The sequence below is a fragment of the Drosophila nasuta genome, chromosome 4, assembly GCF_023558535.2.
Source record: "Drosophila nasuta strain 15112-1781.00 chromosome 4, ASM2355853v1, whole genome shotgun sequence".
NCBI classification, from domain to species: domain Eukaryota; kingdom Metazoa; phylum Arthropoda; class Insecta; order Diptera; family Drosophilidae; genus Drosophila; species Drosophila nasuta.
Window position 1 is genome coordinate 627,041 of NC_083458.1, and position 26,300 is coordinate 653,340.

Below are 26,300 nucleotides of genomic sequence, written 5' to 3' on the forward strand. Positions count from 1 at the left end.
TTTGTTTATGACATTTATGTATGTCAAAAGTCAAAATAGTAATAGAACTTTGGGAAGCTCGTCAAAATGACTTATTGAAAAATTAAATTATCTTAGGGATTAAATTTAAATTAATAAGAGTAGATAGGTCTCTACAGCAATGAATTTATTTTGTATGTGTTTTTGACGATTCAAAAAAAAAATGGTATGAAATCTGTACTTCAGTTAGGTATGGCAACACCGTGAGCACTATGGCTTCCGCATCGCTTGTCATTAAAGAACTATGATAATTTAGAAATAGTGAAAATTAGCAGCTGCTTAATATCGATTAACCTGGACAAACCCATACCCCAGCAATTTTTCATATATACTCAATAAATATTATGTACACCAATCGCAAAAAGCAAAAAACATTGACTCATTGATTCAGAATATATATGTATACTTATATGTATATATATATAACATATATACATATGTATTCAGAATATATATGTATACCTAATTAATATGGTCAAAATTATCTCATTGCCTGCGCATTTCGATTTTAATATACGCAATAGACTTTATTTTAAATTGAAATGTTTAAAAAATGTCTACAAATAATTACCGTTAGTTATATCAAATCAACCGTAAAGATGTCCAAAAATTCAAAATTAAATGGCCAACAACAACCATAATTGATAAAAATCTGTTATTCGGGTGTGTCGATACTCAAAATAAAAGTATTTATGGTGAACCCTCTAAATTATCTAAACGCTTATTCACGCCATTAATTTAATACAATTGCTGAAGTTGTCAAATTGCTTTTATTTGACCAGAAATTAAATAAAAGGAAATACACTTATAAATGGGTGACCGCTGAAAGTGACATATTGCTCGATAAAGATATTGAATTGAAATTTGAAATAATTTGCTATTAAACACTACTTAGAGACGTCAATTACATTTCGTCCTTTTTGAAGATGACCCAAATGAGCTGCCTAAGTTTTGCAATAAAACAACAAAATATATATATATATATCATTTTAATTAATTAATTACATGATATACGTACAAGTTTATATACATGTGTGTATTTGTGAAATCTATCTTTTCCAACTAAATTTACTTTTTACACAGGATTTCAAAATTTTAAGCAACATATTGTGCATAAGACTAGATTTTTTATGTTACTTCACAAGTCATTTAATATACTTACGTATAGTATTTATTGTTTTAGCATCAATTTTATAAAAAGAAGTTTCCTGAAGTCCTTATAAATGTTTGTAAATGTACTATAAACTTCTGTAACTTCAAAATAATGATCCACAATCAAAATTGTCAATATGCGTGTATATAAATATCAATATAAATACTGATGTAATACTTGTATACAGAAAGATATTTAGTAATTAACCTTTAAGTACAATTGTACACGAATTAGTGGAGCTTAATCAAACCAGATCTTAAAATGATTTGACATAACATCGTCAGCTTTATGATTTTGATTTTAAAGTTCTCATAAAATATTCATGATGATATCAATAAATTATAACTTTCCAACTTATATGGCAATTACTTTTAATGCTATACAAGTTCACAATTTGAAATGTTAATATGTGTACTATATAACTGAGTCTACTGGGACATTTAGGATAGCAGATCAGTCAGATAGTTGATGCTATTACATATATGCATTATTTTAAATAAATACTCAAAACAATGGTATGCGCTTGCTTATTTTAGAAACCAAATCATCTGTGGCTAAGAGTTATGAATTTAAATAATATAGTCTGAAGATATTTAAAAGCCATTTATGTATATGTAGAAGTAGTGTGCGGTGTTTTGATATCTCCGTCAATGTCAATCTTTATGCTTTCATTTTAAATCGGTAACTCAATATAGGTAGGAATTTATAGATCGATGAAGTTCGTTGTACTGGGTGCTGCCTATATGAGTGAACTCGGTATTGTAGTAATGGTACTTAGTATCCCGTCACCATACCAACTATATATGCGAATATATTTTTGGTTTATGATGCCTTTTTTAAATGCAACCACTGCAATGACTTCATGAGTTTGATTGATTCTGTTGCGGTTGGACTTCTTGTAATGCGTTCGCGCTCGCTGTCTGTATATCTCCATTGACTTGACGTTGTTGGTGGTGGTGTGACAATGTTTCATTTTTAACAACGATTGGAACTGAGGAACTGGTGATATTTGGCGCTGTAGAGTTTACATTGGTTGCTGCCACTGAAGCGGCTGCTAGGCGAAAAGCCGCTTCTGTGTGGGATCGCAAAATCGCCTCGGCTTGCTGATGCATTCTTAGTGTGGTTTCCGGGTTATGGCTGTGGCTATGCTGGTGATGGTGCTGGGGATGATGATGTGGTGGTCCCTGATGCGAAGAAGCCTGTGCAAAATTCGTGGATTGAAGTTGATGATGATGTAATGGCTCCAATTGATGCATTCCACCAAGACCAGAATCCAGAGAGTTGCGCATCATACTTATCATTACTGATGAGGTGTTGTCAGCTTGAATTTGCAAACTAGGTACATTAATCGTGGGTGAACGCTGATTGTTATTACTAGCTCCGGTACTAGTGCTACCAGGCTGCGTCTGTTGTTGGCCACCATGTGGTGACAACAGCTGAGGCAAATGAGGTATTTGGTGTTGGTTTTGATGTTGATGATGATGTTGGTGTGGAGCCTGCTGTTGCTGATTTGGCTGTTGCCGCTGTATTTGTTGATCTGCGTGCTATAAAATAAATAAAATGTTTTGAAATTTACAAATAAAAATTCCATAAATTATTAAATTTAAACTTAATTTATTCGTTTCTTATGCCACGTGGTCTATCCTTTTTATACCCGCTACCCATAGGGTAGAAGGGTATTATAACTTTGTGCCGACAGGAAATGTATGTTACAGGTAGAAGAAGGCATCTCCGACCCTATGAAGTATATAACGCAAAAAACGCAAAAACGCCTACTTAGGGGTCTTAGTTGCTTTGGCTGACAATCTGGTATATTGTGCAGTCTATGGTATATTTTAGATGCGGTACTATACCGATATACCATATGCCATATCTTTAGTTTTTTGTAGTATTTTTTGTATATTTTGAGAATAATATCGCAATATTTTGCTTTTATTCAAAATAGGTAGCGAATATCTCAAAGTCGAGGGCGCTCGACTGTAGCTGTCTTACTTGTTGTTCCTAATCTGTTGGGCTGGTGTTACACGATGTAGTCGAGTTCACCTTTCTGTACGTACGCATATTTATAAAAGAGAGATTTACATTTTTATTGCTAAATAAAGTTGTTTTACTAATTTATTGGACAATTTGGTATATATTGTACTACTTTGTATATTTTTAATGTAATGGTATATTGTTATATCAAATATACGTTTTGGTATATTCATTTTGATTATTTTAAATACAATGTCTCACGGTTGAGTTTCAGCTTGTAGTCTAAAGCCGGGTCTAAAGCTGCTGATACAGTGCCTGATTGTTGTTGAAATTTTTTTTGAAAAGCTAGCTCATACTATATTACAGATGTCTGGTTAATGCTCCAAATAGTAATAACTCAGAGACTAGCCTACTTGAATAAGTTATTTTACCTGTTGCGTATGTGGATTTACAGTATTGTTCATTCGCATGGCGGCGGCTAGATTAACAACTGCCGCCTGGACAACCGCACTGCCCGAGTTAGCAGTGACAACGGCATCAATGGAGTCCTCTTGAGAGCGTGAACCATGAGACGAGGCAGCGACTGCTGCTGCGGCGGCTGAAGCAGCTGCCATTAGAGACATTCGATTTGCATGCAGCTGCTCGGCATGCTCCATGCTAAACTGATTTGAATTGGGCAAATGAAGCTCGCTTAAGTTCAAATTGATTTTACTTGAGTTGCAGTTGTTGTTGGTATTATTGTTGTTCACGCTATTATTGTTATTGTTTAGATTAGTCATGTTGTTGTTGTGATTGTTGTTTTCATTCTCACTCAAACCCTGATCCCCGTCTTGTTCCTGATCGGATGCAGACGATGAGGACAATCGCCCATTCGACGAACACTCTGAATTCGCCGAAGGCGATGGGCATAATGAGTTCGAGCCACCAGCTCCAGATAAACCAATGCCAATCGATGGCAACATGCTCGCCGTTTCCCGAATCCCGGCTGAAGTCAACGAAGCTGCCAATAGAGAATCGCGTTCTCGTTGTTCTGCTGCCGCTCGCGACTTAAATGGTAAATAATAAAAAAGATAGTAGTCAGCTTGTAAATATATTTGTTTATGCAAACTGCAAGTTTCGATAACAACAGAGAGAGACTCATATGTACAAAGACTCATAGGTAAAATATTTTTAGATGTATTTTTGTTCTTAGTACTTACCAAAACATATTGAGCAGCAAACTGATGTTTGGGATCCATGCGCATATGGTCCATATGGGTAAGAAGTCCTGGAAAGCGGAACCATTTTTGTAATGATTTTTTGTTTGTAACTTAGTGTCATAAGATTTATGTTTAATAAACGAATACAAAATAAATAATTCAACCATTCAATTTGACGGATTGGTAAAAAATCTTTTTTAACATTCAACTTCACTGTAAACTGGAAAGCCCCTATTTAATTTAATTTAATTAATTATTATTTTTATTAGTGCAACTGTAGTTTATAGACTTTTCTTAATCGAGTTGTTCGGAAAAATTTGGTTTCACTGTTACTTGGATACTCGATGCTCACCGTTCTCGTTTGTGAAGACGGCCTGACAGACAGAACATGGCCACATTCGAAGACTATTAGTAAGTTGTGCGGTCTCGGCATGACAGGCCAAATGTTTCCGTAAGGATCCTTCGTTTACATAGTGCTTGCCACATACGGGGCACGGATGATTCGCGGTTCTCCGTTTGCCCAGATAACTTTCATGCAGACTTGGTGTCGATGGTAGGCCACAATTCAATTCAGAGGTGCATTGAGAGGCGAGCGCATTTGGACCAGCGCAAACATTGCCATTCGGACCTTGGGATCCATTGTTACATTGACCAGCTACAAATGATGATAAACGAAATTTATTAATTTAACCTCTCCGAAATGAATGCACTTGCAGCCCCAGAAGCCAACTTTGTTTGCAGCGCAGTTACGAAATGCACTTAGTCTTTTCAGCTGTTCGTGAACGGGTTCCAATCGGAATGGCTGTTGAAAGTATACCACATTCGCTCCGACAACAGAAAATCAGACCTTAAAGAATTAGCTATTTCTGAAAACTTACATGACTCATTCGGCGGTGGTGTTTTTTCTTTGTGAACAAGTTTCATGTGATCCATTAAAGCCTCGGTGCCAAGGAAGAGTTTATGACAAATGGGACAAGATGTGGCATTCGGACCACCGATCAATGCTGCATGCTGCTGCAAGACACCAAGATGCAGCTGTAGCTCCTGATAAATTTCACAGCATTGATCATGATGTAATGCACGATTCCATTGCATTGCAGTGAGTGCGCAATAAAAACGATAGCGAATGATGAACGATGAGTATTTGACCAGCAACCAGAAACACAAAAAGGAATACAATGCTACATTTGAGATGAATGTGATTGGTTGGTGTCGATATTGTAATTGCTATTTCGAGTTTATTGTTGCATTTTTGAGTGTTTGATAATAAGTGTTTTTTTGATACCCGGTAACAATAAAATAAATTTTCACCCACCTTGGAAGTGTGCGTTCGCAGGCTTGATTCTGTTGCGAAACCTTTGCCACATATATTGCAGTGAAATGGACGATTCTTAGCGCGTTCTACCTGGGCATCGTGATTTCGCAGATGTTGTTGTAGATTTGAGAGCTGTATGAAAGCTCGACCACAATCAGGCAAGTGGCACTTGTATGGGCGCTCCCCTGCAAGCAATATAATATATATGATTAAGTCGATATCACTGGATAATGGAAAAAAGGTTTATTTAAGACAATCCGTTTTCCTTTTCATGTAATTAAATTACCAAGTCACTCACTGGTTAACAGAAATTTAAGTCTCAGCTTAGGCACACTATTTAATATAATTATATCATACAGGAGTTTGCGATTATAATGTTTAACAAATATGTACATAATCTACGCAATATTTATATTAGGCTGTTTGGTAAAGACATACCGGTTTTTACATTCAAATTTTGCGCTTCGCTTGTGAAGTCAAATATAATGCTATATATCGTTTGAAAGGTATTGGCATCACCTTTAAAATGACATATAGTTTGTTTACATGAACTTCCACGTTAAAAAATTACAATTGAAATGGAGTTCCCAAACGCAGAAACTCGGGCAATTTTGAAATTTCATTTCGCACAGGGAAAAACTGCTGCGGTATCTCGCAGACAGATTATTGCTGTCTTAGGAGATAACAAACTTTCGATTCAAACCGCTGAACGGTGGTTTAGGCGATTCCGAAGTGACAATTTTGATATCGAAACACCCACGCTTTCCGGACGACCAGTTGATACGGATAAAATCATGGAAATAGTGAATCGAGATCGTCATGTGACTATTAGAACCATCGCAGAGGAGCTGCAACTAAGCACGGAAACCGTCCATAGACATTTAAAGTTGAAAAATTTAACAAAAAAGCTCGTGTATGGGTGCCTCATGAGTTATCCCAAAAAAATCTTTTCGACCGTGTATCAATCTGCGAATCTTTGTTGTTGTCGACTCATTTATGGATCGGTTAATGACTGGTGATGAAAAATGGATCACATATGACAACATAAAGCGAAAAAGATCCTGGTCGAAGCACGGTGAGTCGTCTCAAACGGTGGCAAAGCTAGGACTGACGGCTCAGCAGGTGTTGCTGAGTGTATGGTGGGATATCAGAAGAATTATCCATTATGAAGTGTTGTCCTATGGCCTATGGCCAAACCATCAATTCTGACCTCTACTGTGAACAACTGGAGCGATTGAAGATTGCACTTGAACAGAAGCGGCCAGCCATGGTGAATCGTAAGGGCGTTGTGTTCCATCATGACATCGCCAGGCCCCATACATCTTTGGTGACGCGTCACAAGCTACGGGAGCTTGGTTGGGAAGTGTTAATGCATCCACCTTATAGACCGGACATTGCCCCAAGCGATTACCATCTGTTTTTGACCATGTAAAATTTTTTCGATGGACAAAAATTGAGTTCAAGGGAGGATTGTGAAAATCGAATCGCCGAGTTTTTGCCAGTAGGGACAAGGACTTCTTTAGGAGAGGCATATATAAGTTACCATCAAAATGGCAGAAAATCGTCGAAGAGAACGGTACATATAGCACTTAAATAGGACAATGCTAACTATGTTAAAATCGTCGTCAAAAATCAATAAAAAACCGGTATGTCATTACCAAACAACCTAATATATAATATGTTTGTACCAGCTACATAAAGTAATAACTAAAATATTGACGATTCCTGAAAATTTGGTTGCAATCAGATTTTAGAATTTATTTAAAATATACTTTTTTTATGGCAAAAAACGCAAAGTGCAACGGGTCTTATTTTATTTGACTGACATTCTGGTATATTTTTTATTGTTATACCATATTAATTTTAGTAATTTTCGGTACATTAATTCGGTATATTTTTAGAATTGTAGCTAACTTACTTGTTTATTTATTTATGTATCAATACTGTAGTAAATGTTATAAATTAAGAGATGGACGCATCTGTGTCATAGAAAGACTAGATACCTAAGTAGCACAATTACGCGTTTTAGATTTAGCTTATACAATTAATTTTATTTGAATGCGCAATTAAATGAAAAAAGTGAAAGGTCAGTGACGTATATATACTCACTTTGTCGGACGCGCGGTTGTTCTTTATTTGGGATGAGAGATGCAGAAGTAGTCAAAGGACTAAACCGTTTAAGCTACTTACAGTCACTTTGCATCAGAAAATGCAAATAAATAGTTACAAACTGTTTTCTCTGAGAGGATGGGAAAGGGGTACGGCTCCGAATACCCCATTTACACTGTGGCGGCATAAGCAATGTCAAAGCACTTCGCACCTTACAACATTTATTTTGGTTGACACTTTAAAGCGTCTTAAATGCGAAGAGTACGTGCTATGCTAAGAAATTTCGTGATGGCACCAGTTAGTGCTCTTGTTACAGCAAGCACTGTAGCACTGACGTGTACCAGCCTGTGGCCGGGTTTGCTTAATGACCTCTCCATTATCTGAGTTGTTCGTTGCCCCATTTAGAATCTTAGAAATCGTTTGCGCCAGCCTTTATCCTTTAGACAGTCTAATTACTCAATCCAAAACAAGGTAAACGAAATCGAAACCCATTTTTATTCCCGTACCTAAAGAGATAGAAATGACAGCCAGTTTCGCGCTACCACAATCCGTGAAGTTGGAAGTGAAGTTCGCTTAAGTTTGGCAGGATACCATTCAGCATTACTGCCTGCTGGTAAAAGAAACTGGTTTTTAATTAAATCCCATTTCATTTCGTTTTGAGGAAATTATGCAAAGAAAATAAATAAATGAGTGAGAAGTCCAAGTAACAAAAATATTTAGGATGACTGAAAAATTGCAATCAGGTGTGAATATAATTTGCTTGAAATAAGCGGAAAGACGCAAAAAAAAAAATCCGAACAAAATATAATACAAATTATATTCAATGCAGCTAATGACACTGAATAATTTTCGACAGAAAGACGTCCATCCCTTTACATTTGATTTCTTCCCAAATATATGACACTGGTCAAAATAAATGTGCATAAACACATAAATGACTATGATCCGGAATAAGTCAATTTCAGCCGTAGACAGATTTAACAGATACTTATAGATTTAATATTTAATTTATATTTAACATTTAATTTATATACATATATACACAATATTCTTCTCTTCATATAAGTATAGCGGATAACTCACAGTATACCACACTACTGTATACTTTTTATAGTTAGTATTTTATTAATAAATACACATATAACTGCATTTTACGTGTATACATAAATTACAATGTAAGCTTCCGATTTTTTTGGCAGTGCATTTCCCCTTGTATTTGTATTGTCCTATGGGTATTTAATACTACTACTCTCAAAACAAAAAACAAGTAAGAAAGTTACAGTCGAGTGTGCTCGACTGTGAGATACCCGCTACCCATTTTGAATAAAAGCAAAATATTGCGGTATTTTTTCGAAATATGCCAAAAAATACTAAAAAATATACCAAATTGTATATTTGGTATATCGATATATTACCACTTTCAAAATATACCATAGACGGCACAATGTATCAGATTGTCGGCCAAAGCAACTAAGAACCCTAGTAAGTAGGCGTTTTTGCCCATACAAAAGTATTTATTTAATACCCACAGACAGACGGACATAGCTAGATCATCTTGGTGATTGATGCTGATCAATAATATATATACTTTATGGGGTCGGAGATGCCTCCTTCTACGTGTTACATACATTTCCTGCCGGCACAAAGTTATAATACCCTTCTACCCTATGGGTAGCGGGTATAAAAACTTAAAATGTCACAGCTGGTGGGGACTCTGAATGTCGCGACGAAAAGCACTCAAAGTTTATTTAATTACCATTGCAATTTTGCCGTTTTACCATTAAGCATTGGCCACTCAGTCTTACGAAAGAAATAAACGGTCTTTAGATTTCACCAAGTACATAGTTGTTACAGACGATATTGGAAAAAAAAATTTGATATGCAAAAGAGATCAGACTAACTTTGTACCTACAGGAAACATTTGTAACACACACAAGGAGCCTCCAACCCTATGAAGTATATATTCTTGATCACCATCAAAAGTCGAGTCGATATAGACATATCTGTCTGTCTTCCTATCCGTATGAAACACTGTAACTCAGAGACTATTAAAGATAGATCATTAATTTTGTTATTGTTGCTCACAAATCACGCAATTCTCAAAAATCGAGGAGCAATCGCAATTTGAAGACTAAAGTTGTGATTTTTGTTATATACAAGGCTTCTAAACTTCTACAATTTTTATCTGATCGCAAAAAATTTTCAGGAATTATAATTATTGTAGTTATTTTTGTATGTACCGAAAATCGACTCTAGGTTCAATATTTTTCTCTTAATTTGATTTGCGGGGCGGAAGTGGGAATTGAAATTTGAAAGTGGATAGTGATTTAAAATGCAAAATCTATATTGTCCAAAGAAAATAACTTTTTGAGTTATTCGTTTAATTTCCAACTTGTTAGCTCAAATATCATAATGTGTTGGAATTTTTCTGACATTTAATGAGACTCACTTAAAATGAAGAAGCTTATGCAATATTCTTGTGTGAGACTAAATGACAATCACAGAAAATAATGACATTTGCAGCAAAAATTATATGAATATGAAGCAACTTTTAATACCCGCTACCCATACGGTAGAAGGGTATTATAACATTGTGCCGGCAGGAAATGTATGTAACATGGAGAAGGAGGCACCTCCGACCCTATAAAGTATATATATGTATTCCTGATCAGAGTCAACAGCCGAGACGATCTAGCCATGTTCGTCTGTCCGTATGAACACCTAGATCTCAGAGACTATAAGAAATAGATCTATAATTTTTATGTTTGCACGCAGATCAAGTTTTGTTTAAAATTTTTGCCCCGCCCACTTCCGCCCCCGCAAATCAACAAAAATCGAATAACAAGAGTAATTTTAAAGCTAGAGTCGCGAATTTTGGTTGGGATTGTCAAAGTTATTAAAGACGTCTGTTGAAGCTGATCAAGAATATATTATATATACTTTATAGGTTTGGAGATGCCTCCTTCTACCTGTTACCGGCACAAAGTGTAAAAATCATATTTGGTGAAACGATAATGATATATATCAATATACTAGATTCTCTAGCTCCTGACGTTTGCTGTCGTATAAAATAATTTCTTGTCAGTTATTGGTTGTCTCTTAAGTGTGTAAATTTAAAAAAAATCGGTAGCAATTAATTTAATTTTTGTTGTTAGTGACTATACAACCGATTTCGATCAAAGCTAAATTTCATACAAAAAAAAACGAATACAAATTTGACCAATTTCTGTAAAAAAAAATGCTTGTTTACAAATGGCAATGGTGGTGTCGGTAATATTAAGATATGGTAGTGGTTGTGACACTTGTGAGGTGTGCAGCATTTTTTAAGTTGTATAATAATACTTGCGAACATAGGAACATACCGGTATGAAGCCGCGTGTGCTGCTGGACATGGGATAGCTGCTTAAATCTACGATCACAGTAGGAGCATTTGTAGGGCTTTTCACCGGTGTGGACGCGTATATGTTGTACCAATTGATGGTTACTGGAGAAGCTTTTCATGCACTGCTGACATTGATGTGGCTTTGTTTCAGTTCCCAATCCGGATGCACTGGTGCTGCTGCCCATGTTGGCCGCCGAATTGGTTGCAACCCCTTGTGCCCCAAGGCCGACACGAGGAATTTGCTGTTGGATCTGCTGCATGGCGCTCTTGTGCATGAAAAGCTGAAAAAAATTTATGGAACGAAAGAAGAAGAAATCGGTAATCGGTTATGAAAAGAATCTAATCCCTGTCCTTCAACGGTCGAAAACTTTTACCCGAATCGGAATTTACGAAGTATGCTAAAAAATTGCACCATGAAGCTGTTTACATATGTGTCTAAAATAAATTCTTAGCTCCAGGTGAGAAGTAGTTGGGGTAATTTAAGAAAATTGTTTTATTAAACCTTTACACCATTACTTAATAATTGATTTTAGACACATGCATTAATGGTGAAATTTTCCTTTCAACCATATATAATTATAATTCCGAAATTGGACGTCGCTTTGTGCTTTGTGACCAAAAATGTATCCGACCTAATGTACATACATATGTGGTTCACCCTACTTCTACTTTGTCCTATATAATTCAATGTATGTGTAAATCTGGATCAAATTGAAGTATATATAAGCAAGCACGTTCAGCAGTCATACTAGCAAAATTAAATTGAACCATTCGACTTAAAATAGATTGAAAAGAAACCGTTTTACATAAATGCAAAGGTATAAATGTTTGTATTTATGATTGAATAGTATTTAAATCATAATTATCTACACAGAAAATATAAACTTGATGCAGAGTAATTACTAAAAGGTTTTTCTTCGATTCTGTCTTAGCTTATTTTGATAACTGAAATGCTAAAGCCATTTGCCACAATTATATGCTTTATTTTACATATTCGTTCTTAACGATGACTTTTACTCACATTTTTTTTTAAATTTTTATAAAAATGTGTACCGTTGCATGTTGTACAAGACGAAAACAAGTCAGCAAAACAATTACGATTCAACATTTTTGTCTTGTTTTTTAATATACATGTGTACATGCTAATTTTTTTTTATAAAATTTTTACTATAACATTGTTGTTGTGCGGAAATTGGGATTATCGGTAAGACTAAATAAAAAAAAACGAATAAAGATGTGGCCTTAAGCTTTTGCTGATTTTAATGAATTTCAAAAAGTATCAAGCAAAACAAAAATATAACAAAAACAAGTAAGAAAGTTACACTCGATTGTGCTCGACTGTGAGATACCCGCTACCCATTTTGAATAAAAGCAAAATATTGCAAAAATTTTTTAAAATATACCAAAAACCAAAAAATGCTAATACCCGCTACCAATTTTGAATAAAAGAAATGTATTTTGCGGTATTTTTCTCAAAAAAATACCGAATATACTGCAAAAATACTAAAACAAGTAATAAAGCTACAGTCGAGTGTACTCGACTGTGAGATACCCGCTACCCATTTTGAATAAAAGAAATGTATTTTGCGGTATTTTTTTTAAAAAATACCGAATATACTACAAAAATACTAAAAATATATCAAATGGTGTATTTGGTATATCGATATAGTACCGCATTCAAAATATACCATAGACGGTACAATATAACAGATTGTCAGCCAAAGCAACTGAGACCCCTAGTAAGTAGGCGTTTTTGCCCATACAAAAGTATTTCTTTAATAACTTTGACAATTTCTATCTGATCGCAACCAAATTTTCAGGAATCATAATAACTATAGTAGTTATTGTATATACTAAAATTCTACTCTAGCTTTAAAATTTCGCTTGTTATTCGATTTTTTTGATTTGTGGGGGCGGAAGTGGGCGTGGCAAAAATTTGAAACTTGATCTGCGTGCAAACATAACAAATGCTATCGAAAAAAAATTATAGCTCTATCTCTTATAGTCTCTGAGATCCAGTGTTTCATACGGACGGACAGACGGACATGGCAAGATCGTCTCGGCTGTTGACGCTGATCAATAATATATATACTTTATAGGGTCGGAGATGCCTCCTTCTACCTGTTACATACATTTCCTGTCGGCACAAAGTTATAATACCCTTCTACCCTATGGGTAGCGGGTATATCAATTAGCTTAAGTAAAATGTTTTTATCTGCATACATGTATGAACCAAAATTAAATGTTGGAAAAAACCTTCATTCTCCAATTGAAGGTCATAGTAGACTCTATAAACTATATATAATAATTATAATTAATATTTACTCTGTATAAGCTAAATTGGTAAGTCCTATTCTCAAATAATGATTGATTATTGATATGCGGCTTGTTCAATAGCGACAGCAAATCATATCGGAAGCATCGGACGATTATAAATAATTCCAATATTTCCATATAGGAAATATTTGAAAATGTTTTTTTGACAACTACTGCAAAAAAATGTTAATTCTAAAACCGCCCAACATGAATTTGTTAGAAAAAACTCAATGAAACTAATTTCTTGTTTGCCCAATTTTAATGATTTATCTCATTGAGAAATGAATTAATTCTATTGAAATGTTTATAAGCAATACCCTCTACCCAATAAAAAAAAAATAAAACAATGCTATATTTGAAAAAAACCATGTATATTAAAAAAGCTAAAAATATAGTAAAACCATATATTTTATGTCGATAACTGCTACATTTAAAACATACAATTCAATACATATTATAAGATATTGTCAACCAAAGCAATTAATATCCGACAGCGGCAGTCCTTTTTAACCATCTAATATTAATTCCTAAACAACTTTTAAGTTTTTTTCTGACCGGCCACTGTTTGGCGATATTATTATTATAGTAGAAATCGATCAAAATAAAGGGGATAAGATAGGCACTTTCCAAATTTTAATCGGAGCTTTGGAGATTAGACACTGTCATTTGCTTGCGGAAAGATTGAATAATTTTCAATATTTTTATACCCGCTACCCATAGGGTAGAAAGGTATTATAACTTTGTATCGGCAGGAAATGTATGTAACAGGTAGAAGGAGGCATCTGAGACCCTATAAAGTATATATATTCTTGATCAGTATCAACAGCCGAGACGATCTTGTTTCAAATTTTCACCACGCCCACTTCCGCCCCCGCAAATCAACAAAATTTGAATAACAACCGTAATTTTAAAGCTAGAGTCGCTAATTTTGGTATATACAATAATAACTATAGTAATTGTGATTCCTGATTTGGTAGCGATTAGATAAAAATTGTCGAAGTTATTAAAGAAATACTTTTGTATGGACAAAAAAGCCTACTTACTAGGGGTCTGAGTTGCTTTGGCTGACAATCTGGTATATTGTGCCGCCTATTATTGGAATAGTTTCGGTATATTTTGAGAATAATACCGCAATATTTTGCTTTTACTCAAAATGGGTAGCAGGTATTTCAAAGTCGAGTACACTCGACTGTAAATTTCTTACTTGTTCATATTTGAGGGTTTCTCCAAATGTTGTTATATTTAGTACACATAAACATATAAATTAAAGCCTGCTAAAACATTTAAAAATTTAAAAACGGCTTTCACACCCTTTTCTAAAGTCATAATGTACTTTTTAATATTAATCAGCTTAAACTGATTTTTTGATACATTTTTTAATTATTTTTTAAAAAAGAATCAATTCAAAAGGTGAGGGCTTAAAATTAAATACTAGATTGTCATCCAAAGTAACTCTGATCCGATTGCAGAAGGAGTTTTTGCCATACAAAAGTATTTCTTAAATAACTTATATCCGATTACATCCAACGTTTCAGAAATCATAAATATTTTAGTTATTATTGTATAATCTAACAAGTACTGTACATATAAATAAATAGCAATAAACAATAGAGAGAAATGGGAATAAAAGTGTAAGTACGACTAAAGTTGAATTTCGTGGATGACAATGACCATGCGAAGCAGGTAGTAAGTGGAAACTAGTATATCGAGACGAAAGGGGCCAGTCACAGGCGGAACTCAGTCAGGCCGCGAGCGGTTTCGGTGTTCTCTGGTTGGCTAGTACCTTGGTCCACAAAACAGTTTTGTTTGCACTATCGCCGATTCGCTATGGCTTTTCGTTATTTTACCGAGGCTCGACTGACTCTGTATTGTGTGTTCTATGCTGCAGTGCACTTTTTATTCATTTGGCTGGCACAGGGTGTTACCCGCCTTTTGAATTTCCCTACTACTATTTTTTTGACGCATCACCATAACTACAGGCTGCATTCGCTGTCCACCGTTCACAGGCCACCTACACAGCTGACCAACGACGGTGCTGCGAATTGCCCAGCAAATGAGATTGCTATAATGCCACCGTTATGGGTGGAAGAGGTCTGCATTTGTTTGAATTTGTGTCGTTGTGTATGGGTTTGCATGTATGTGTTAGTGAGTGTGCGAGAGTATGTGTGTAGGGGTAAAAGAAAATGTAAATGAGTGTGAATGAGTGGAGAGCTGGACAATACATAGTTGTTGCTTGAGGGGAAATAAAGTATGTTGACGACTTCAGGGGTAAATTATAGAGCCTCACAATGTTAAGCAATCATTGCAAGTATAGATTGTGGTGTTTGTGCTTCACTTTCTTGCACTTCAAACTAATATAAGTTAGTATATATATAGTAAGTTATATATGTATATACCTGCATTATTGAAAACATCACCAATATTTCTACATTTTTTGTTGATCATATAATAATGATAAATAATATTCTAAGAACTAATATATATATATATATATATATATTTTTATTTCGCTATTTAATAAAAGTTAAATTGGGATGGTTTTACTACAATATATAAGCGCTTTTTAGTGTCACAATGTGAAAGCATGTTTGAAAGTGGTGTTATTTTTAAATTGTGCAGCTTATATATATCAATAAATAAATAAACCTAGTAATACTCTAAAGTAACAAAAACGAATGTTGATGAAACAATTTTAAAAGTAAAATTTGTTTTCTATATCTTTAATGTATTATTGAGTTTCTATTTATTGACAATAGTAACATCAGTTACTATCAATACTTAATATTATGGGTCTCTATAATTTACACCTATCATCAACAAGTAAAGTACATAGAATTTATCCTATCGTTGTAATCGAATGTGAAAAGTCTTTAAGTGTAAAAAAAAAACATTTGCGTCCAACGCTTGCACAATAGTATTAAAAAAAAAACTTTTATATATCGATTAGCGGACAAAGAATGATATTGGAGATGCCTCATTCTGCGTGTCTCATTCATGGGATGTTGGAACTTAGGATGAATAAACATCTCCCCCAAAGGTGGGGTGTTTTTTCATTATGGGTGTTGGAGTATAAGAAAACACCAAGCAGGATGAACTCATGTTATTTGTATGTATTATAAGTATTATAAATTAGTGCCGGCAAGAAATGTATATTACAGACAGAAGGAGGCATCTCCGGTATAAAGTATATACCATATATTCTTGATCAAGGTTAACAGCCGAGACACTGTAGCCGTGTGCGTCTGTCCGTGTTCATACGGATCAAAGATTATAAGGGACAACATTTGTTATATTTGCATGCAAATGAAATTTGTTTAAAAATTTTACCACGCCCACGCCCACCGCCCCCGCAAACCGAAAAAAATTGAATAACAAGTGTAATTTTATGGCTAAAGTCGGGAATACATACAATATTATCTATAGTCTTTCTAAGTCCTGAAAATTATGTTGCAATCATACAAAAAATGTATTAAAGAAAAAGGTATGTAAGGGGAAAACGCCTACTTTCTAGGTTTTCTTTGGCTGACAATCTGATATATTTTATGTAGCACTGTTTCAATTAACCTAAAAAAGCCTTGGTATATTCTCAGTATTTTTTCTGTATATTCGTTAAGTATATTTTTTATTCTAAATGGATATTTTATTTGATTTGACTAACTTTAAATGTATAGATACACTTCAGTTTTCTGATTTTTCTGCGTAGATAATACCAAAAGAAATTCAAATATAATAATAAAAATGACTAAACAGATACAAAAATCAAATTAAAACATATTAATTATTGTTAAAAAATATGAAATTAACATTTATTAAAACCAAATTACTTTGTTTTACAAAGATTAGAATGTATATTATTGTTAAACTTATATTATAATTTATATGGTCGGCGTAAAAATATATTTACTAAAAATTTCTATAAATTGGTATTATTTAATTGCACATATATGTTCCTTTGAGAAGTAAAAATAATAATAATATAAGTGGTATATGTGACTCTTTCAAAATTTAAATGGCGGGAGGAGCGGTGTCAAAATAGAAAGACAAGCTAAATATTCGTAGATGTAAAGTAATAGTTGCAATTCTTCTAGAGTGACATTTAGAATATGGTATATGCATTATCTGCATATTCCACTTAATTTCTATTGGTATTATATTACTATTGTATTGTTCTTCTTTTAAAGAAATAATATACAGTAGAATCCGGTTATAACGACTTTCAAGGAACCGACGATTTTACGTCGTTATACCCGGAGGACAAACTTATATTCAAAATGGGTAGCGGGTATCTCACAGTCGAGCACACTCGACTGTAGCTTTCTTACTTGTTTTTTTATGGTTGTCATGTTCGTAAGATAAAACCAATTAATTTTTTAATCAAAACAAAAAAATGTATAAATTTAATTCAATAGCATGATTTTTCCATAATAAATCGTATAGCTTCATGTTCCTTAACATAAGCTAAGGCGTCAGCTAAAACTAACAGAGAGTAGTGAGAATGTAGTGCTAGGCACACAAGCAAGAGTGTCGATCACTGATAAATGCATACATTTCTAACAGCGTCGATTGATACTTAAATTTGTTGGCATTATTTCGCTGTATTTTTTTTTCGTCGCAATATCCGGTTGAATTGTGAAAAATTTCTTCGTTATAAGCGGTTTGTCGCTAAAAGCGGAGTCGTACTAAGCGGAGGCCCTTTCATATATGTTATGTAAGTTTGTATGGGGACCAACCAAGCCATCGAGTTTTCGTCGCAATAACCGGACGGACACTATAAGCAGTGGGGTTATAACCGGATTCTACTGTATTATATTATGGTATTATTATGGGATACCTATTCCATTCGAATTTATAATTAACGTAACAAATTTGCAATTTGAATAACTCGTCAGACATTCCAATGCATGCGCCTCCTACAAGAGTATAATTCTAGAGGATATTTATATGGTTAAGTGTAGTCAATGCGACATTTTGAGGTGAACGCTTTAATGTGCCCAACTACGTTTATACATAAGTATTTATATGGTATATGTGTATGTACATTAGCGTGTGCCGATGTCGAGTATCCCAAATTTTTATTTGTGTACAAAAGCAAGTACAATATGGCGTGTATTTGTGTGGCTGTGTATGTGGATATGAATATGGTTTTTCTTCAACGTGGAAGATTACTATACACAACGGAAGAGATGCCAACTCACTCGTTGCAGGGTTGACCAACATTCTTCAAGGGTTCGTTCACTGATTGCGGCTGCGCTGCTGGATCTGGAGAGCTGAAGCTGTAAAAATACGTAAATGAAGAATATCATAAGTTATAAGATACGTGTACATATACATGTCGCATAGTAAAGACAGCTATACTCAAGAGAGCTTTATTATAAGAGATCTGTTACTCTTTTGAGAGAATACAAGAAATTCGATCGTGTATTCACCATTTTAAAAAATTCTTTAAACAGAGACACTATTGTTGTTTGTACTCGCGAGCAATTTCCTAAAATATGTATTATTATTATAATCAGTAGTGGATTATTAATTATTTAATTAAATTAAAAAAAAATGTATATATTAATATAATATTTATAAAATCCTGTGTGTCTGATTGCTTTCAACCCATATCCCATGAAAATAAAATAAAATAAAATAAAATAAATATTTCGCAAGTCGCTAAGCTAAGGGCGAATAATTTGGGAATGGGTCAAGTGTCCGATTCGATAGTTTTGTATTTATTAATGCATATGTCTATTGCTAACTATAGAAAATTATTTCAAACCTTTATATTTTTAGACAAAAAGTTCTTTGAGATTTTAAATAGTTAGTTAGGGAATAAGTCCCTCTGTGGTGAAAGGAAAATTGTCTATGTTAACTTTGGGATTTTATTAATAATATTCAATTGTCCCTTGAATAATATTCATTAATTCCAAGTTGGCTTTGCATCCCAAATAAATCCAATTGCGCATCTGTTTTAATTGTGTAAAGTCAAAGAAATATATTGAGAATGACAATGCATGAACAGTTCTGCTAATATCTCGGTTTGTGGTATATAAGACACTTTCTTACCCTTTGCCTTTTCATTATAATTCCATTTAAATAATTAATACTAATCAACAATATGTACTCGTATCTAAGCCTTATAAAATGTGCATCCAATTCATAAAACTACTCATATTGAAGTACTACCATATGTTAGTATGATATTTAAAAATTAATATGAACAAAAATTTGACAAGGCAAAATAATGTACGACATAATTGCTACGAGAAGGAATATTCAGGAATTTTGAAGAATTTTGAATTGAAAAATCAAATTACATCGTGCTCCTTTTCACAGTCAAGTATCATTCTAATAATTTGTATTATTTAAATTTTTAGATATTTTACGTTGCCGTAGATTGTCTATCGCGAAGTTTACAATAGTTATTGAACATAACAGGGGAGCCGAATTTGAATGTATGTATTATTTTTATTACGCGTCTAGAGATCGAGTTTGTTCCCCGTTTGGTATTGAATGGTATTAAATCCATTCATTCACTGGAGATAAAATTGGAAACAAAAGTAAGTTATTTATCGCATTATTAGAATGAAACTGTTTGTTTTTTTTTTGCAAGTCACAGCATCTTGTATGTGTATATGGCTATACTACATACTTTTGCATATTTGTGTATTTGCATACAAACAACATGTGTGTGGACGAGTATGTATGTGTGTGTGAATGAAGGTTGGCGCTCGTGCTTCGAGGGCACCTGAACCGGTCACGAATATTTCCTATATTTTTACAGTTAAGCGCTTTTCGATTTCAACTTCGAACACGATTAATGTTGTTTTTTCCCGATTATGTATAGAGCAGATAATGAAAATCACTTTTTCCGCGACAAAAGAACACAACTATAGCGTTTTTTGTGAAATTTAGATTTTACTTGTAGTGGGACGACGCGGCAAAGTCACAACTCGACAACCTGACAGCCCGATGTCCTTTGGACTTCTGCCGGCAGACGCCTTCGCCTTATCCACAAACGGGATAGCAGTCTAAACGTCTTCTTATTTTATTCTATCGTAATTGTTAACGGCATCGTCGCCGACGCCAGCTTCTCTGCTGACTTTGTAACTAGCGCCAAATATTGCTTCTCTTTCTATTTCATCGGGAGCATCGTGTCCGTTCTATTATTGTTTTCTTTAAGAAATTATGCGCGAGTAGCATTCACGACAAAAAAATCAACTATAAAAAAGGAGAAGAAAATGAAGCTTGTGCTCTCTGTTCCTCATCAAGTGCTGCGTTCAGTCAGACCAGGGCTCTAGCAGTGGTGGTTGTGGAGGGGAGGCAGTGTAGCGTCCGACGCAAGAATAGAAATAATGATTGTCGTTGTGTGCGTATATGTATAAAACTAAACTTCGACTCACACCCGAAACACACAACCCACAAATTCCACCCCAGCCGTAAGTACACAGTCACGCTTACACTTATTCGTACGCGGAGACAAACATACATATGTATACACAATCACCGTATAGCCAAAGGAGGAGAAATAACGAGTGTCAACAGCACGCGAATCGTTTTGAATAGGGGTTACTTGAAAAATTAAGTAAGCTGAAAACGTTTATGCTGCTCTCTCCCTTCCATCTCTCTTTCTGTTTTTAGCTCGCTCGCTTGCACTTGCTGACTGACCATTTCTCTCGCTCTCTCTTTCTCTTTCTCTCTCTCTCTCTCTCTCTTTCTCTCTGTCTTTCTATCTCTTTCTTTTTTTTTCTTTGTTACATGAACACAAGCATAACATAGAAAGGAAATATAAACGAGATTGCAAAAGACTTTCTTATGACCATGCTAAAACTAAACCTAAAGAACAAGAAGCACTCATTTATTTACATACATATATGTATGTATACATGTGTAACACGCAGCTTGCTCTTGTATATGTATGTATGTATATAAAAACAACTGGAAAGTTGTCAGCAACCTGAGAGCAACAGAAACGGGGATATTAGAAGCTTGCAATGAACCCGAATAACTTGCCTGCTGAGAACACGCTCTATTAAGGGGAAATGTGAGCTATCAGAGAACCGGATGGGAAATTTACGAGTGCTGCTTTTACTTTTACTCCTCACTTTTTCTTTCTCTCTCGCTCACTCGCTTAAAAATTATACACCCCATTCAGCAAAATGTGTGCGACTCTCTTTAAGTTATTCGATTGTTTGAAACTCTAAGAGACAAGTATTTTTCTCTTGGTAACTTCAAATGAATTTTCTAATGTGTTCAAGGTCACTCAGCATACGAGTCGAACACACATATGGGAAATTTAGTGACAATCAAAATATTGTGGAACCCTGCTGATCACTAGCAGTACTTTAACTATATATTGATAATGAAAATTATTCACAAAAAGAGGCAATTTGTTAGCGCACCCTGCATCTGATGCAGAATCTACATTCTCCAATCCAGATCGTGTACTTAAAGTATAAGCTTTCGATTCATATATAAATGGAAGGTTACCTGAATCTCGTTGGCCAACTTTTCATTGCTGAACTTAATATCAGGCGTGGAACAGCCGCCAGATGGTGTAATAGAATGCTGTGGGGATTGCTGACCTTGCGACATAGCCTTATTTGCATTCGTTATTGGTGTAGTGCTGCGATCCTGTTCCTGCTTATTATGCGATTGCTGATCCGCCATGTGAACAGATCCAAAGAATCCGCTGCCACTGTAAGTCTCAGTTTCGGACTGTTGCTGGCGAGGATCCGACTGCTGTCCATGCTCATGTTTCAGCTTCACTGGCAAACTTGATACGAGATGACTGTCAATTGAATTTGTGTTGTTGCTATTGTTTTGATTATGATTATTGAGGGCCGTCGATTTAAGATGTACCGCTGCTGCGGCGGCAGCAGCTGCATTGAATAGTAAATGATGGTTCGATGTTGACGTCGTTGTGACAACATCTTGTTCCGCTTCAAAATTATTTGCTTCGCTAACATAACACTGTTGCTCTACTTGATGTTGCAATTGCATTTGCTGTTGATGATGTTGCTGCTGCGGTTGATGTTGCTGTTGCTGCTGCAGATGGCCTGTCTGCAATTTGCTGTTCAATGGCAGGTGGTTATTATTGGTAGTCGTTGCAGTAGTCGCGGGGTCGGATTGTTGCTTTTGCTGCTGATTGCCTGACGGCTGCGTATTAGATTGTGGGTGCGTAAGTGGAAGCTGAAGCTGAAGCTGATGATGCTGTTGCTGCTGTTGTTGCTGCTGTTGATGCTGCATTGTTGATGCAGCTTGTAAGGCAAACGGCACTCGGGCCTGCTGCCAAAAATCAGCTGAATCCATTTGAAACATCCACAAAATGTGAGCTTTATTTATTTTTCAGATACTGCACATATGTACATTTTGGGGTAAGGGTTATTTTCTCTCTGCTGCTTCCTAACCAACTGATTTTCAACTTTCGCTTGCAACTGTAACTATAGATTTTTCTTTTAATCCAAAATGATCGATTTGCTGGAGATGCGATGACAATAAATCTGAAATATCCTTTTTTTTATAGAATTGAACAATCGATATTGTTAGTTTTCAGCTTTCTCATTGGAAGGGTATTTGAGAAGAATATAGGGAACTCAAAAATGATCTAAATAACGAATGTCGACTACAAATGATATATATTCGAATTTATATTTCATTCAATTTAGATGCTACCTTATGACCATGTAAGTATTCGAGAATATTATGAACTTGTTCATTCATTTATTATTTAACATTTTTTTATGATTTGTTTTTTTTTTATTATTTTGTATTAGACTTCTCAATTTATTTATATATTGTAATTACGAATGTGAAATGCTCTATTATCATTATTACCTCACTCACTGTAAGAGATAAATGGAATAAATCAACAAAGTTGGTTACGTAAATTTAAAAATTTCGTTGTTATAATTAATTTTTTTTTTAATTATCTAATTAATTCTTCGTTTTTATGTTTATGGAAAACACACTCGATTTCAACATCTCTCATGATAGGCACGAGAATACTTCTTTTATGTTTCGCATCAACTAAGCACTATATTATCAAAGAATAATCATTTTTAAAAGTTGATCATTACATGCGAGATCTTATTAAATCGATGTATTTTTGTGCGAAAGTAGAAAAACTTTAGAAATTTGCACGCGATTTCCTTCGAGAGGAGTTGTTTAGTATAATTGAGTAGCACCTTATTGTATCAGCTAAAAGGACCTGGTTGCACGCGAGCCATTGAAAAACTAATTTTGTCGCTGCCACGAAACAAGTATAAATATGACTATCGCTAAGGGTTCAGACCACATCTTCTCGCGTGCTTAGAAATAGAACTTGGCCCAAAAAGGCAAAAAAGCGCCGCGTAGCATCGCGAGCTGAGCAAAGTAAGTCAAACGTCTTCGTATTGCAGCGCTCGCTCGCGCTCGCTTTATGCGAACCATCTTCGGGGTCAAAGCAAAACATCTTCGGGTCTCACATTTAGACGCGACTGTTCCATCTTCAGCGTCAGCGTCAGCGTCAACGTCACACGGACTTGGGGCTGGTTGTTGGGGCCTTCAGTACGGCATCCACGGCATCCTCTCTTAACATCAACTTGGACTGTTGCTCTTGCACAGGAACAGGAGAGTACTCCGGGCTGTTAAATGTGCACCTCTTAACTCTATCTACTCAGGAGTATTGGTGTTAGTTGAATCGCACACACAATGGTTTTGCGAAAATGAAATATACCGATACAATAAATTCCGTAATATCTCCGCAATCTATTTGATTTTGGTTTAATTTGTCATCAGTTAACAATTTACTATCTTACTGCATTTAAGATAAGACTTTTTCTTTTAATCAAAAACTACTATAAAAAGCCCTATATAGTGCAAATTTATTTACATATTTGGTAAAAAGTAATGTAGTTTAATTTCTATACAAAATTAATATATAAGAAAATAATAATATACATAAAGAAAGTTTTAATGTAATTCCGTTTCATATATAAACCAATTCATTGATTTTATTTGTAATTTACCTACCACTGATTCGCAAACATTCCACGACTTTCTCATTTGAAATGTTTAATCAACCGATAAGTTGTTCCATTAATGATAGTTGTTTGTAGTGGTCCACTTTGTAGTGAGTCCTCTCAGAATAATTTTAATTTCGTTTAAAATTATGAATTATTGTTTATATGTAATATTATTGAAACTAATTTGAACTTAAGGCCAGCATAAGGCACACGTTGTGTTTTTTTCAATGTAATTATTTTTTTTAGTTGATAATTTTAGTTTTGATTTGCTTGTAGTTTATATATTTTTTATTTCGTTATATATGTTATGCAATTTTATATTTTGTAATATTCGAAATTTTATGTTTGTAATTTTCAGTTATTCGCTTAATGTATGACATCACAATTTGCAAATTTTATTTATGTTTAGATGTAATCCTAAAAATATCACTCAAACCTTATATATTAATTGATTTTCGTCTTTACTCTCGGATTAATTAATAATACCTAATAATATGTTGATGTTTTCCCACGTCTCGCTATTAACTGAAATTATATTTTTTTTTTGCTAAATTTGCATATGATTTTCAAGAATGTACATCAAGTTTTGTTTTCCAAATAACGTAACTTTCAGAAACGACAGCCTTCAACTTGTATCTGTTACTTATTAGAGCCAAATCACATCCACGGATTTACGTACTAATAATATTTTGTATACATTTTTCATTACAGCAGTTAATGATGGATAACTATAACTACTATAATGATTCTCTTAAAATAAAATCTATATATTTTTTTCTTAACGTTTCTTTACTGTGTGTGTGTGTGTATAGGGGCTAGCTAAAAGGGATATGGTATTTAAAACTGTCTGTTCCGGTGTCAGTGTGTTTGTGATAAACATAAAATAGGAGTATTTTGATGCTGGTCGCTATATGTTTTATTAAAATTCTGAAGGCTTATTAAAATAGAGGAGCTCTTTGCCAATTGTTTTCCCTTTATTCGATTGATATCAGTGCGAGTGGTATGTCTTTCATAGGAATTAAGTATAACGGTTTCGATTTTAATTATGAAGGGTCTTACATTATCAATATTATTATTAGTATGATGATGTATGATTATTTAATTTTTTATTTATAGTTAATTAAAATCAAATTATTTCTAGATTGTTATATCAAGATTTTGTTTTTCGTTTCCTTCATATATTTTGTACTTTTCATTTCCATTTTTTAATAATCTAATAGTTTCCAAATTTTGATTTCTTTTCTTAGTGATTTTTATTGATGTTTATATGGTTTTTATTGTTATAGTTGTCACTCCTTCTTGTGATAATATATTAACTAATTGCTGTTTGGTTGTTGTTTCAGAATTCGTTAAAAATCGGTCAGGTCAAGGGTTGAATTTGTTTTAAGTATAATTATATGTGAAGTATTAATCTTATAAATGGTTATTTATGTATATATGTTAAACTGTATCCGTTCTATTGGTTTATTAAACTGAATTATGGTTAAGATGACGTTGAAGATCTATTGTTTTTTAGTTTGCTTCGTGGCATGAAAACTTTTTCGGTCTATTGTTTTTTATTAAATTATGATGATCTGTAATAAGAGAAATTGGAAAAGAATACGAAAATTAAATTATTAAATTAAATAAGTAGAAGTTATAGCAAGCAATAAATTTAGGGAACTGAAAATCTGTGCTTATTAATGCTTTTTATCGATTTGGTTCTCCATTTTGTTTTGTTATGTATTTGTTTTATAGTATATTATTTCTTTGGTGTACACAAAAACACAAAGTTATTCACATTTAAGAAATAAAAGTGGTCCGCGAGGTCTGGACGATCTGCAATCGACTGCACTACTGCATA

The 26,300-nt window shown here is 34.2% G+C and overlaps 1 protein-coding gene across 7 annotated transcripts; it reads right to left on the minus strand.

Annotated features, from left to right (window-relative positions):
- Nucleotides 1-1,020: 1,020 nt before the first annotated feature.
- LOC132794981 (zinc finger protein 354A) lies at nt 1,021-26,300 on the minus strand. 7 transcript variants are annotated; one of them, XM_060805345.1, is made up of 11 exons: nt 26,238-26,300; nt 24,465-26,031; nt 21,942-22,964; nt 18,638-18,739; nt 11,131-11,431; nt 5,660-5,844; nt 5,223-5,388; nt 4,697-4,999; nt 4,345-4,412; nt 3,577-4,191; nt 1,021-2,715 (listed from the first exon to the last, which is right to left on the minus strand). In XM_060805345.1, the coding sequence occupies exons 3-11, from the start codon at nt 22,770-22,772 to the stop codon at nt 2,032-2,034; spliced, it is 3,255 nt and encodes a 1,084-aa protein (XP_060661328.1). In that variant the 5' UTR covers nt 22,773-22,964; nt 24,465-26,031; nt 26,238-26,300; the 3' UTR covers nt 1,021-2,031. The 7 variants fall into 7 exon arrangements, with proteins under 7 accessions (XP_060661328.1, XP_060661329.1, XP_060661331.1 ...); XM_060805346.1 differs by having other exon boundaries at nt 1,023-2,715; nt 18,662-18,739; XM_060805348.1 differs by lacking the exons at nt 21,942-22,964; nt 24,465-26,031; nt 26,238-26,300 and adding an exon at nt 20,104-20,321 and having other exon boundaries at nt 1,032-2,715.